General features: G+C 36.3%; 1 protein-coding gene across 1 annotated transcript; it reads right to left on the bottom strand.

Moving 5' to 3' along the window:
• Positions 1 to 8,523: 8,523 nt before the first annotated feature.
• Positions 8,524 to 13,164, bottom strand: LOC117327224. Its single transcript, XM_033884106.1, has 4 exons — positions 13,053 to 13,164; positions 10,921 to 11,166; positions 9,674 to 10,035; positions 8,524 to 9,091 (listed from the first exon to the last, which is right to left on the bottom strand). The coding sequence occupies exons 2-4, from the start codon at positions 11,142 to 11,144 to the stop codon at positions 8,688 to 8,690; spliced, it is 990 nt and encodes a 329-aa protein (XP_033739997.1). The 5' UTR covers positions 11,145 to 11,166; positions 13,053 to 13,164; the 3' UTR covers positions 8,524 to 8,687.
• Positions 13,165 to 14,822: the final 1,658 nt, after the last annotated feature.

Here is a 14,822-nt window from a genome sequence, read left to right as displayed (position 1 = left end):
TACAAGGGCTGCGCCCAATCACAGAATTGATACTAATTATAATACACTGTTACAGATCGAATAAGGATTCTAGGAGAACTTTTATAACAGTCAGTCAGAGAGACATGGAAAAAAAGTATCAGATAATACCATTTGGTAAACACGACAGACGGACACCGGGAGGTTCAACAATGTATAAGCACACTATTATGCAATAACGTGTTACATCAAAACTCAACACCTACACAAACCGAGTATATTTACACAATTCTGCAACTAAAAGCTTCTTTGATAAATCTTCCTAGCAAATTCAATTCTTTAAGACTATTTGTGTTCAGTAATTCTATTACTTTGAAGACTGAAGGTTTTTTCCAAAAATATTTCTTTATATATTTTCCTCTAAGAGTTGAATATTTTTGACATACGAGTAAAAAATGAAATTCATCCTCAACTTCTAAAGAATTACAGCTAATGCAATACCTATGACACCTGGGAATATTCCTATACCTTCCTGATTCTATAGCTAGATTGTGTGCTGAAAGTCTCAATTTTGTTATCATTTTTCTCAATTGACTTGGTAATGATTTGGTGAGGTAGAATTGCAGTGTTACTTTATTAACCATAATTAACTACAATGTATAACTCCGCCAAGTTTTAGACTCACTACATTGTATAACTCCGCCAAGCTTTAGACTCACTACACTGTATAACTCCGCCAAGCTTTAGACTCACTACACTGTATAACTCCGCCAAGCTTTCGAATGAAGTTAGTGATCGGATGAAAAACACGCCCTTATTTCTCTAAATCCATGTTTCGTCAAATAGGAATACTAAAACCAAAAACTGAAGAACAATGGCTACTGTGTGCATATAGTGTAGTGTAGAACAAAACTTCCTACTTAGAGCTCTGACTACTGACTACTATTTATGAAAATGTATCAGCCGAAATACAATGCCACATGATCTGTCTCTCCAAGTTCCCACACTGTCTCTCTGTCTGCCTCTCACTCCCTCTGACTACGAATCACTCCATCTTACGACATATCCAATGAAATAACAACACTACTGGTACCAACAATCAGTATCCAAACAAAAGGGTGCAGTCCTACCGCTGATGGAATACAATTGTTGCAGCAGTAATGAAGATTTAGTCTAGTGATAATACACTGTACCAACCTATACATTCGCACCAGGGCAAGCACACAGGAAGGCCAATAGGGGCTTAGTGGACCTTTGATTGCACGTCGGTACATCCTCGCACCTGTGTTTGAAACTAACAGGATATTCCTCATTGCAAAAACATATCAATTTATACCAAAGACAGTAAGTTTTCCCAGGTGTACATATTTTCTTAATATATTTATTTATCGATTCAAACGTTTCATGATCAACAAATTTGATTAAAAACGTTAAAGAATATTCTAATAAATTACATATTAATTTTGTTGCAAAAGCTTAAAGTTAAGTACTTAGATGAATTAAATTTTGATTAATTCCAATGTAGATATGTAGGAGGTAACTCTTGATTTCCCTCTACAGGTAGACTAAGTACAGTTCACCCGGCTCCCCAGTACAAGTCACTAATCCCTCCCCAGGCGTATACCTCTAAATACTAACCCCGACGATAACCGCCTATACCGTACAGTGACATATCCTCGGCACCCGAATTATACGAATTATTCCTATTCTTTTTACCTTTGATTTCATATTAATGAGAATTTTTAATTAATCACAAGTCAAAAAATGACAAGAGAGGAAAATAACCGACAATATGTCAAATATAATATATCTACAGTATACATTGTATACCTCGCCAAACTATTAAACCACAAACTATTTATAACGACACATTGATGTACCTCGTACAAACCCTTCACCAACACCATATTTAAAACAATACAATGATGTACCTCGTACAAACCCTTCACCGACACCATATTTAAAACAACACATTGATGTACCTCGTACAAACCCTTCACCGACACCATATTTAAAACAACACATTGGTGTACCTCGTACAAACCCTTCGACGACACCATATTTAAAACAACACATTGATGTACCTCGTACAAACCCTTCATCGACACCATATTTAAAACAACACAATGATGTACCTCGTTCAAACCCTTCACCGACACCATATTTAAAACAACACAATGATGTACCTCGTACAAACCCTTCACCGACACCATATTTAAAACAACACATTGATGTACCTCGTACAAACCCTTCACCAACACCATATTTAAAACAACACAATGATGTACCTCGTACAAACCCTTCACCAACACCATATATAAAACAACACATTGATGTACCTCGTACAAACCCTTCACCGACACCATATATAAAACAACACATTGATGTACCTCGTACAAACCCTTTACCGACACCATATTTAAAACAACACATTGATGTACCTCGCACAAATCCTTCACCGACACCATATTGACGTATTTAAAACAACACATTGATGTACCTCGTACAAACCCTTTACCGACACCATATTTAAAACAACACATTGATGTACCTCGTACAAACCCTTCGACGACACCATGTTTAAAACAACACATTGATGTACCTCGTACAAACTCTTCAGCGACACCATATTATAAACAACACATTGATGTACCTCATACAAACCCTTCAGCGACACCATATTATAAACAACACATTGATGTACCTCGTACAAACCCTTTACCGACACCATATTTTAAACAACACATTGATGTGCCACATACAAACCCCTCACCGACAATATCTCTCTCTTTTTGTATAATTATTTGTTAGACAATTCCCATTGATGTCAATGTCAGTCATGTTTCCAACACATGTTCATTATCCTATTGTGATCATCAGTTATATCACAAATGTGTGACACTAAGGAACAAACAAACTTACTTTCCAGGTTTTCTGTGACATTTCCAAGGCATTCGACTGATTTGGACATATTGGATAGGAAGTGAATCTTAATAACAAGATTATCAAGTAAGGCAAGTTATCATGGTTAAATACAATATTATTATCTATTACGATATATAGCCAATGGGCGGATTACACGTACGTACAAATGCAAAAACGCACTGGTGTACAAATCGTGCCGGGAGGAAATAATGTCAGATTACAATTTCCATATCTGTATAATATCGTCAAAGTATATAAAGTCATCCTCTTTCAAAACTGTCCCTTTTCTTTCTCTCCTTTTCTTTATTGTATTGATCAAATTACCACGTGCAGTGAGAATCAGAAAACATCCACGTGATGGAGTGTTGGTCCTATAAGACGCAAACATCACGTACGGCAATGGAATGTTAATAGAACATTGGATAAAGAAGGGCTTTTAAAACCTGCTTCATACTAAAGAATATTTGGACCAAAACTACAAACAAGAGGCCCATATGGGCAGTATCGGTCACATGAGTTCCGATATGTATTCTGCTTTTATACCAAAATTTAAGATACATTTGTACTTGACCAAGTGACCTTGAGAGGAGGCAAATTTCATTCATTTGAATTAACTTCGTACCAGCATGCTAGCGGCCCTGTTTCGACCTAAACCACAAAGCGACATTACTGTTAGTAAACTACCGCAAAATATCTTGATTCTAAACGTTTTTTTCAACCAGAAGAAGCACTAGTAGTTTTAAGTATAGATCTAAATAAAAGTTAGCGTTGTGTCAGAAATACTATAAGTTCATCATAAATTTATCCGCAAATTTAAAGTCGCTGGTCATAATAACAGTCGATGAATCGTCCGCTAGCACGACCGCTTTCGGTTCATTTCCCACCTTTAACTCATTGTTACACGACAAAAGAATGACATGCATTGATTTCTAAACCAAGGAACGTTGCTGAAGTTTGTGTGAATTTGATATTTTTTTCGGATTGAACTGAAATTCAAAGTGAAACGAAACTAATACCCCACCTCCGACTTTTCAAGTGTAACACCTTGTTGATATGTTTGGTTTGTTTTGTTTAATGTCCTATTAACAGCCTTGTTATTTAAGATTGTTTTAAGATTTATTTTTGTTGACTGTAGATGTGTGAAGAGAGTAAGTACTATGTTGAAGAATGAATGATGAACTATGTAAGAGTGGATGCCTTTGTCCTTAAATGTATGCACAAATGTATATTATGTTATCCAATAAGTTGTAAAACTTACGGAATAAAGTTGAATTGAATTGAATATTAACAGCCAGTGTCATTTAAGGACGTGCCAGGTTTGGGAGGTGGAGGAACGTACACATATTGTAGGTTTCGAACTCTCAACCCAGAGGTGGAGGGCTAGTGATAAAGTGTCGGGACACCTTAACCACTCGGCCCGTCCTTGTTGATATAGTAGGAGTAGGGGCTAATATTTTCCCCTATAAATATATTAAGATATATCAGAGTTACTTCCCTTCGTCAGTATGATGAGCACGGCAACCAATGACTCTAAGAATGGGTTGGGCATTGTATCCAACTTTTGTTGTTGAAATCCTCTTCATTTACGAGAAGTTGTTTGAGTATCTTAAAAATACTTAACCACTGTGACATTGAATATGAATAATCGAGGTAATTTTAATTTTTTTTGGCAAATACAAAGCATTATGAACCAGCACCTACATGTATAATATTTCTAAGAATAAGTCGTTTGAAGTAGATGGTCAGTGCGATGACAAACACACAATTTAAATCTAAATGAAGACCAAAACAGTAAAATTAAGTGCAAAATTTATTTAGATAGTACACCTAAAACAGAAGTTCATCACAATGAGGTATATGAATTTAGATCTCTGGGGTGTCAGTTCATCACTCTACTCACACACACTATTAAAATCATTGATATAGGCTCTATGATATTCACGTTTATATATTCAATACAATGAAATATAAAATGTAGACTACGCGCACAGTTGTCCACTCATACTCCACTCTGACAATGTTAATAAACAGTTCAGGCTAATAAAGTTCGTAAATGGACAATTAATTTCTACTTAACTAAACACTAGACCAACTTTATGACATACATGTACTTGCTACACTAACAAGAAAGTACAGCACAATAACAACTTTTTCAAATTAAATAATGACCACTTTCAGAAACATTCACATTCTCTTCATCACCCAGACCAATCCCACAGCTATATGTTACACTTGGATTTGATGTGCTAGCTTAAATGCTCAAAATATGCAAAACAGCAAAATGTATATATCAAAACCATATACAAGTAATGTACATGTACAATTCAACTAAATTAAAGGAGATTTAACAATACAAGTGTCTGAGAGGCTTTCGTCTTATTTTGTCCCCTACCACTGGTGATTCTGAAAATATAAGATTGTTAATTTGACAAAATATGTATTAATTTTCAATTTTGCAGAACGTTTTTATTTTTCGTAACATGTATGAATTTCAGAGAACCTGTACCTGGTGTTAATTTTTAAGCAAACATTGTAGATATTATACTGGCGTACTTATAAATAGAGCCATGAAGTTTGCAGTATACTCCATGAATTTTGTCCTATTACATGTACTTGACACATTTCATTACTCTCTGTACCAAGTACTTCATGCTCTTGGAGAGTAATTGTGCTTACATCCCTACCACAGTGAATTACTATAACTCTCCCATTAACATAGGGACTTTTCAATTTTGTATATTGCCTGTTAATTTATTTTTGTATAAAAGAATACACATAATTATATATATTTTTATATAAAATAATACACATAATTTCATAAAGTGCAAAAAAAAAAAAAAAAATCAAAAACATTAAAAAAAACCAAACAACACATTACTTGGTATATATAATAAAAAGATACAGATCACAAAACACATTGTCAACAAATAATCCCAATTTCTATATAAAAATATTCACAAATTGTATAATGTAACAATTATAACAATGGCATGTTATTGGTAGAGTATTTTCACACATTCATGATATTATAAAACTGAATCTTTTATTTGTTTTAATTATTTATTTTGAATAAACTTATTAATGTAATAACTTATATTGCTCAAAGACAAGTAAATAAATGTATGTAAAATAGAAAGAAATGTTGAAAGAAAAGTAAAAGCAACATTGCCTGTGCCTTCCTTAGTGTAGAACAACATTTTTTTTGTTTTATTTCAAAATCAACAAGCACACTGAGTATTGCTAAGGCAACAATGTCCCCTAACTACCCCGGTTAGCTATCATGATCCTTTACAACCGTCTGGAATTCGATCTTAATCCCTTAAGGAATGAACCCTCTAGAGCACTGACAATGATTTTCTAAAAATAGTAATTGTGACCTTGACCCGACAACACTGACACTCATACTTGTTCAATATATCCTGGTACTAAATAAAGGTAGGAAGTTTCGTAAAAATCATAAGAAACAAGAGATCCCAGAGGGATCTTGGCGCCCACCATTGAATGATCTTTATAGGTTCCATGTCAGATTGATCTTTTCTCTACTTTTCCCTTCCTCTAAGTCTTACTAATCTGTGTAAATTCAGAAACAGCCCTCTAGTACTTTTCAAACAAGGGGAACCTATATATAAAATTTAAGATTTAGCGATAATGGCCGTCTGTCGGCCATGTTGTTTTTGGATTGGTCCCAAAATGCAACACCAGGGACCAAGGGGAACCTACATATGAAATTTGAGAAAGATCCCTTCAGTACCTTCTGTAAAATAGCGATAACAAACTTCAATTGTCAAAATCCAAGATGGCTGCCTGTCAGCCAGGTTGTTTTCTGACTGGTCTCAAAATCCAATATGCATAACTAGGCACAGAGGGGAACCTAATAATGAAATTTCAGAAAGATCCCTTCAGCAATTTCTGATAAATAGCGATAACAAACTTCAATTGTCAAAATCCAAGATGACTGCCAGGCGGCCATGTTGTTTTCCTATTGGTCCCAAGATGCAATATGCAGAACAACAGACCAAGGGGAACTTACAAAAAAGTTTGAGAAAGATCCCTTAAGTACTTTCTGAGAAATAGAGATAACAAACTTCAATTGTCAAAATCCAAGATGGCTGCCTGTTGGCCATGTTGTTTTCCGATTGGTCTCAAAATGCAATATACATAACTAGGCACCAAGGGGAACCTTTATATGAAATTTGAGAAAGATCCCTTCAGTACTTTCTGAGAAAAAGCAATAACAAACTTCAATTGTCAAAATCCAAGATGGCTGCCTGTCGGCCATGTTGTTTTATTATTGGTCTCAAAATGTGATATGCATAACTAGGCACCAAGGGGAACCTACATATGGAATTTGAGAAAGATCCCTTCAGTACTTTCTGAGAAATAGCGATAACAAACTTCAATTGTCAAAATCCAAGATGGCTGCCTGTCGGCCATGTTGTTTTCCGATAGGTCTCAAAATGCTATATGCATAACTAAGCACCAAGGGGAACAAACGTATGAAATTTGAGAAAGATCCCTTCAGTACTTTCTGAGAAATAGCGATAACAAACTTCAATGGTCAAAATCCAAGATGACTGCCTGTCGGCCATGTTGTTTTCCGATAGGTCTCAAAATGCGATATGCATAACTATGCACCAAGGGGAACCAACATATGAAATTTGAATAAGATCCCTTCAGTACTTTCTGAGAAATAGCGATAACAAATTTCAATTGTCAAAATCCAAGATGGCTGCCTGTCGGCCATGTTGTTTTATTATTGGTCTCAAAATGTGATATGCATAACTAGGCACCAAGGGGAACCTACATATGAAATTTGAGAAAGATCCCTTCTGTACTTTCTGAGAAATAGCGATAACAAACTTCAATTGTCAAAATCCAAGATGGCTGCCTGTCGGCCATGTTGTTTTCCGATAGGTCGCAAAATGCAATATGCATAACTAGGCACCAAGGGGAACCTACATATGAAATTTGAGAAAGATCCCTTCAGTACTTTCTGAGAAATAGCGATAACAAGAATTGTTTACGGACGGACGGACGGACGGACGGACGGACGGAGGGACGGACGGACGGAGGGACGGACGGACGGACGACGGACCACGGACGCAGGGCGATTTGAATAGCCCACCATCTGATGATGGTGGGCTAAAAATGTAAAAGTGACCTTGACCTTGACTCCACAACCTTGAAACTCGACCTTGTCTGTCCTAGATATCATGGTCCTTTATAATTGGGTGAAGTCTGATCACAATCCCTCCAGGAATGAAGCTACTAGCTATATAGAGTGCTGATTTCTTAAAGAAGTAATTGTGACCTTGACCTTGACCCAAACATCCTTAAACTTGAACCTGTCTGATATATCATGATCCGTTATCATTGTTTGAAGTTTTATCGAAATCCCTTTAGGAATGAAGGCACTAGAGTGCTGACAAATTTGGCGGTACATAGATAAGTACATATGTACAAGACGGACGGAGTGGAAACATATAGTCCCCCCTGGGTTCACCATGTTGGGGACTAATAATTATTTTTGTAACTGAAAGATTTTGAAAATCAAGAAATATATGACAGAAGAATTGACTGATGAGCAGATAAGGAATTTGATTTCTACATCAAATATTAGTACTACTTTACTTTAAATATTAGTAAAAGTTCAATAATTATAATTACTCACATCAAACTAATTTCTCTGATATTCAGATTAACTAGAATGTCACTGAAATACCACATTTCATAAGATTTAGTGAAACATTTTATTTCTTGTAAAACTGCTGCTATTGTGATTGATAAATGGAACTTTTTAAAATCTAAGATCTAAAAATATTTGCAATTTTCTTAGTAACCCAGGAAAGTCCAAAGAAATTTCCCATAATTTCATCAATAGGAAAGCAACAGTGTATTCCTAGGGCAACAGCAATGACAGCTATAGCTAATACAAGAAATAGTACAGGCTTTTCATACAGGTCCCCTATCCACAGTTTCAGTATCGAGATCTCATCCAGGACGTGACGAATGTTCGGTGAAAATAACTTGTCCATGAATTCCAGAATTGAAAAACTATAGTCCCCTGTAGCACTGTTTTGCCAAAGTGAATAAGATGTGTCTGCATTTATTCCAAGACATTCCAGGAATTCTTGTTCCTTTTTCTTCAAATCCATCTTCGTCCCGGAAGTCAAGTCTGGCTTTGTAAGTAAACCAAATATGGGAATATCTGAAACATACCAAAATGTTGTTTATTAAGAATAACAAATGTAACTTTCATTGCATATGTGTCTACAGATATGTGTTGAGCTTCCAGATGTTATTGAATTGTAACAAGACTAAGAGGTTAAAGGCTATTCTGATTTCAATTTTTATCTCCTTGACCTATGAGGCAAAGACCTTGACCCTTTTAACCTTGATCAACAAAACACAACCTTGACCTATAAATCAGATACATTCAACCTTTTGGTTACATGACTTCTCGATAGAATTTGTAAATAACTGTAATTATAAGAATATCATAATCAAATATCTATCATCTAATTAAAGATAAAAAATATTTGGGTGAATTCTGTGACCTTGATCTTTGACCTAGTGACATTTTGGTGACCTTTGGTCACATTGTTTATTTTTCTGGCCATATTTTCTTCAGAAGTCATTACAAATTATCTTTCAGTAAAGACAAAACATTTTCAAATTTATTGGCCTTGACTTTAGACCCTGTGACACTGGTTTCTTGTTCAATTCAACTTTGCTTCAAAACGTCATATAAAGTTTCCCTATTAGGATTTGGTAAACCTAATGAACTTACATCTAGGATTCAGGCACTGAGCACTGCCATCAGGCTGGGCCACACTTTTTACACATTCTATAAGTTCGGTAGGAATTCTATCCAAAGCACTAGCTACGAATAATATCTTATGGATCCGTCTTCCTCTGTACACGAACGGAAACATCCGCTCAAGTTTTCGCTCTCCCTGAGTGGTTTGGACATCTTGGATGGCAGGAATGGATGTTTTGTTCCATATTCGACCGGTGATGATCATGTCTAGTAGTTTTCTTTGTTGGGCGGAGTTTTCATTGTTTAGTCCAGTCATGTCCACCAGGTTAGGGAAGTACTTAGGTACTCTCATTTCCTTTAATCTTTTCTCATCAATTCCACACTTGTCATACCTGTAATAAATTATACCATAGTTACATCTATATAAGCAGGTGCAAGTTTTAATTGCGACAGCGGCCATACTTACTATTTTCCGCCCCTTCCAATGATCATCGTCCTCGACAGATATAAATACAATTGTATCTTCGAAAAACAGACGAAAAATTCACTGGAATGGTCACCATGGTGATTAAAATTTAGTTGGAGCAATTCCGTTTTTTAGAATTGTTTTTTTTTTGTTTTTTGTTTTTATAAGATTTATATAATAATATTATTTAAATGTACAGGATGTCCCTGGTCAGATAATCATATCTATTTATCAGTTAAACATATATTAATAACTTTTGTTTCAAAACTTTGTCTCCGAACATTTCAATGTGATGTTGTAAAGTTTACCCTACATTTGATATTTCTTCCAGATTTAACTCATATACAGTGTATACTACAATACCATGTAATTCATTCTTCCTTTCAACATATGCATGTCAAAGTACATGTACTAATAAGCATGGAAATAAACTTTGTTGTCTCTTAATTCTACAAATTAAAGTTTTCAGGCCTCATCATCAACATACATTACAGACAGAAATACACAATAATCAATTATGGATTTTTACTACATTATTACTTTTTATCGAAGTAATCAACTAGGAAATCTTCATTCAGGGTGTGTTGATTACCCTAAGAAGCAATATATTTACCATATAAGGTTTGCTAAGTACCATATAAGGTTTGCTTACTACCATATAAGGTTATAAAACTAATTGCCATGTAAGGTTTGCTAACTACTGTACCATTTAATGTTAACTAATTACCATATAAGGTAAACTAATTGCCATATAAGGTACATGTATTACTAAATAAGGTAAACTAATTACCATGTAAGGCAAACTAATTACCATATAAGGTGAGTAGTAGTTCTTTTCCCTGACTCCCCACACTGAGACCCTACAGGAGCTCGGTACAGTTTCTCCCCTGACAGAGAGGCACACAGAGTGTTGATGGTCGCTGATTTCCCGGCCCCCACAGCTCCAACAAGGAGGATGTTTTCCTGTTCACAAGCCTTCTCATATCTCTCCAGCAGCCTTTTAGGAGATGGAAGCTGTGATCCAGAAAACTTCATAATTCCTGATGGTTTTCTATGTCTGAAACACAACACGATCATTAGATTACTATTGGATTTAAACAACATATTTCATGCCAATTGATCCTCTAAGTGTAATGTGTAGGAAAGCGATATCCCTTTGCATGGAAACCTGTGTTTTATTTGGCTTCGCTTATGTACATATATATCGCCTTAGAACAACATACAGGTTGGGAACACCCTTGCATTAGCGAGGAATGGCTGGCACTCCAATGCGTCCTCTCCTTACAGAAATGAAAAATTCTCTGGACTCACACACATTGATGTATAGGTAAGAGATAAAGTGCTTTAAAAAAGAAAACAAACAAAAAACAGACAAAATGTCATTTTCTCATTTACATGCTGGGATATTTATATTACTTTTGCAAAAAAAAAATAAAAAAAAAAAAAATGTTTTCGTTAACATTTTTCACATATTAATAAACCATACTGCTATTCAATATTGCAGTTGATAACAATGAAATCTGTTGTCCAGGGATTCATCTGGACACCTGAATAAAATGGAGGGAAAAGACAAGACAATGCAAGTTGTCAGACAAACACAGTTGAACACATTCTAAAAATAGATTCACTTATCTGTACATGCTTTTATAGTGGCTACCTAGCTGCGATAACGTAGCTCTGGAAGATGGATAACGTAGCTCTGGATGACGGACGGAAAATTTCTGACAGATCTGCCGGAGAGCAGTGTAGGAAGGGTATGAATATTCGCTCTAAGTGGCTACCCAGTGGATTGCATTGTGCATGCAGTGTATGCTATATCAATTTGTGTAAAAAAAAGAAGATCTCTTTTTGATTGTTTTTTTTTGTTTTTGTTTTGCAAATATACTTTATCACGTGTAAATGTATATATCAGTATTTATCGCTTTCATGTACACCAATATTATCACTTACATTGTACCTGACACCAAGGAGTTCAGACTAAGACACTTGAATATGATCATTCACACCCAAGAGTTAAAATACAATATCGTACATATCAAGGATATTGTATTTTAACTCTAGCTGTTAATTACCAGATACAGGTGCCTATGTAATAGGAGTGGAAAAATGCACGGCCAGACCAGGGTTCGAACCCGGGACCTCCGAATATGATCGCCTATGCTCGACCCGGTCCAGTTCCGCTACACTCTTCCCTCCTATTTTTTTAAGTCTTCGACCCAGGAGACTTCACAACTCACAACCCAGGTTCGGGTATCCCCTTATCAAGTATTCACCTCACTTGAAACAAGGTTTGGTCACAGGCACCAAATGTAATAGGAGTGGAAAAATGCACGGCCAGACCGGGGTTCGAACCCGGGACCTCCGAAAACTAGCCGGATGCTCTACCGATTGAGCTACCTGGTCGCCGATGATCGACCCGGTCCAGTTCCGCTACACCTATGGTTCAGAGCATCTTTCTCCTCTGTAACGAGAGGACGCGTTGTACTCCAACAATGTTAGAGGTTTTACACGGCCAGATACTTTCGCAGTCGGCAAAATAATATCCGATAGAAAAAGAGCCGACCAGCGGGCCTCTTATGTTATAGGAGTAGACGCGTTTGAGTTCCAGCTCATCCTCGCAAAAGTGAAAGTAAGGATTTACTACATAAAACTGTTACAGCAGTGTTACTCTATATCATTCTATGGAATTCAGAAATAATAATTACAATGCATGAATTTCTTTACCTCTTAAATATATTACACATCACATAAAACGCATATTTCGCTTTACTATCATGATTTTACCAAATCGTTATGCCCTTACTGATATCTTGGTCGGCAAGCGGAAGTAACAGTTAGTTACATGTAAATATAAGCTTACACTTTGTATGTAGCCTAGGTAAACATTCGTAAGGTCTTTTGAAGTTAGATTTTAATAAAAATATCAACAACTCCTGCACTTACCTTCAATCCAAGTTTGTGACACGATGCTAATATCGAGATTTCTTGCCGACAGATAGGCCTAACTAAATTTCACAACAATCTGTCAGCGTTGGGTATTTCCCAGTCTGCATGCCCAGTCTGGTAATGTCTATATTTAGACTTTAGTTGCGTAGAAAGTGTGACGTGGGCTGAATCAGAACCAAGTAGTCTAGACCTAGTCATTATTTCAAATAACGAATAATTATATTGCTGTTTGAAAAACATTTGCTTGAGAATATATCTATACATAATATACTACATTGTATATTTTCCCTAACTGATGAAAACTCCGAAACAACAGCCTTACTAAAGGGAGGTAACTCGTATTTTAAAAATAAATTTATACGGTATTTATGCCTAACTTATCTGTTACGCAGGCATTACATGACTACATATCATTACTAGAACACGGCAAAATTACTCTGTTACATATTCGATTACCGATTTATAACCGGCGAAGTGTTTGAATTGCATCTCCCTAGAACAACATTTTGTATTGAATACAGTGTAGCTACAAAAATGTATGTCTACCCATTTAAATAATACAGACTCTAGAAAAAACATCGTAGAACATGTATTAATTGATTAGCCACACCGGGATAATTGCTTCAATCATTAATATATGAAATGACATTAATCCTATCACACAGCAACTGTTGTTACCAAGAAGTTGTGTGAAAAAAATAAAATAAATGAAAAACAATTTAGACGTGGCTTGAAGTCAGTTGAGTATTTAATGAGACGCTAATTTCAATAAGTATCCACATTTTAAAATCTATTCTGACACTAATGGTACTTTCTATGACAGTTTCATAGGCAGAAAAAAAAGTTCTGAAACGTCAATCGGAGAAGATTTGGTGAAGTGTTCAGGATACGTAAGAGTTGTCTTTCTTGATACGTTCAATGTTGTATCAAACCTTGGTGATACCATTACCTTTTCATAAATGAAGTCTTCTTCGTATGGTATATGGTGTCTAGTATTATATAATAATAAGTCTTAGTCTTGGCGTTATATAGACGTCAGACACCAGGCGTTAGATACACGTCAGATACCAGGCGTTAGATACACGTCAGACACCAGGCGTTAGATAGACGTAAGACACCAGGCGTTAGATAAACGTCAGACTCCTGACGTTAGATAGACGTCAGACACCTGCCGTTAGATAGACGTCAGACACCATGCGTTATATAGACGTCAGACACCAGGCGTTATATAGACGTCAGATACAGGCGTTATATAGACGTCAGACACCAGGCGTTAGATAGATGTCAGACACCAGGCGTTAGATAGACGTTAGACACCTGGTGTTAGATAGACGTTAGACACCTGACGTTAGATAGACGTCAGACACCTGGCGTTAGATAGATGTCAGACACCAGGAGTTAGATAGACGTTAGACACCTGACGTTAGATAGACGTCAGACACCTGGCGTTAGATAGACGTCAGGCACCAGGCGTTAGATAGACGTCACACACCAGGCGTTAGATAGACGTCACACACCAGGCGTTATATTGACGTCACACACCAGGCGTTAGATAGACGTCAGACACCAGGCGTTAGATAGACGTCAGACACCAGGCGTTATAAAGACGTCAGACACCAGGCGTTAGATAAACGTCAGACTCCTAGTATTAGATAGAGGTCAGACACCAGACGTTAGATAGACGTCAGACACCAGGCGTTAGAAAGACGTCTGACACCAGCTGTTTTATTAGATGTCAGACTCCTAGCGTTAGATAGACGTCAGACA

This window comes from Pecten maximus, chromosome 5 (assembly GCF_902652985.1).
Source record: "Pecten maximus chromosome 5, xPecMax1.1, whole genome shotgun sequence".
In the NCBI taxonomy this organism is placed as follows: domain Eukaryota; kingdom Metazoa; phylum Mollusca; class Bivalvia; order Pectinida; family Pectinidae; genus Pecten; species Pecten maximus.
This window is presented reverse-complemented; position numbering and strand designations above follow the sequence as displayed.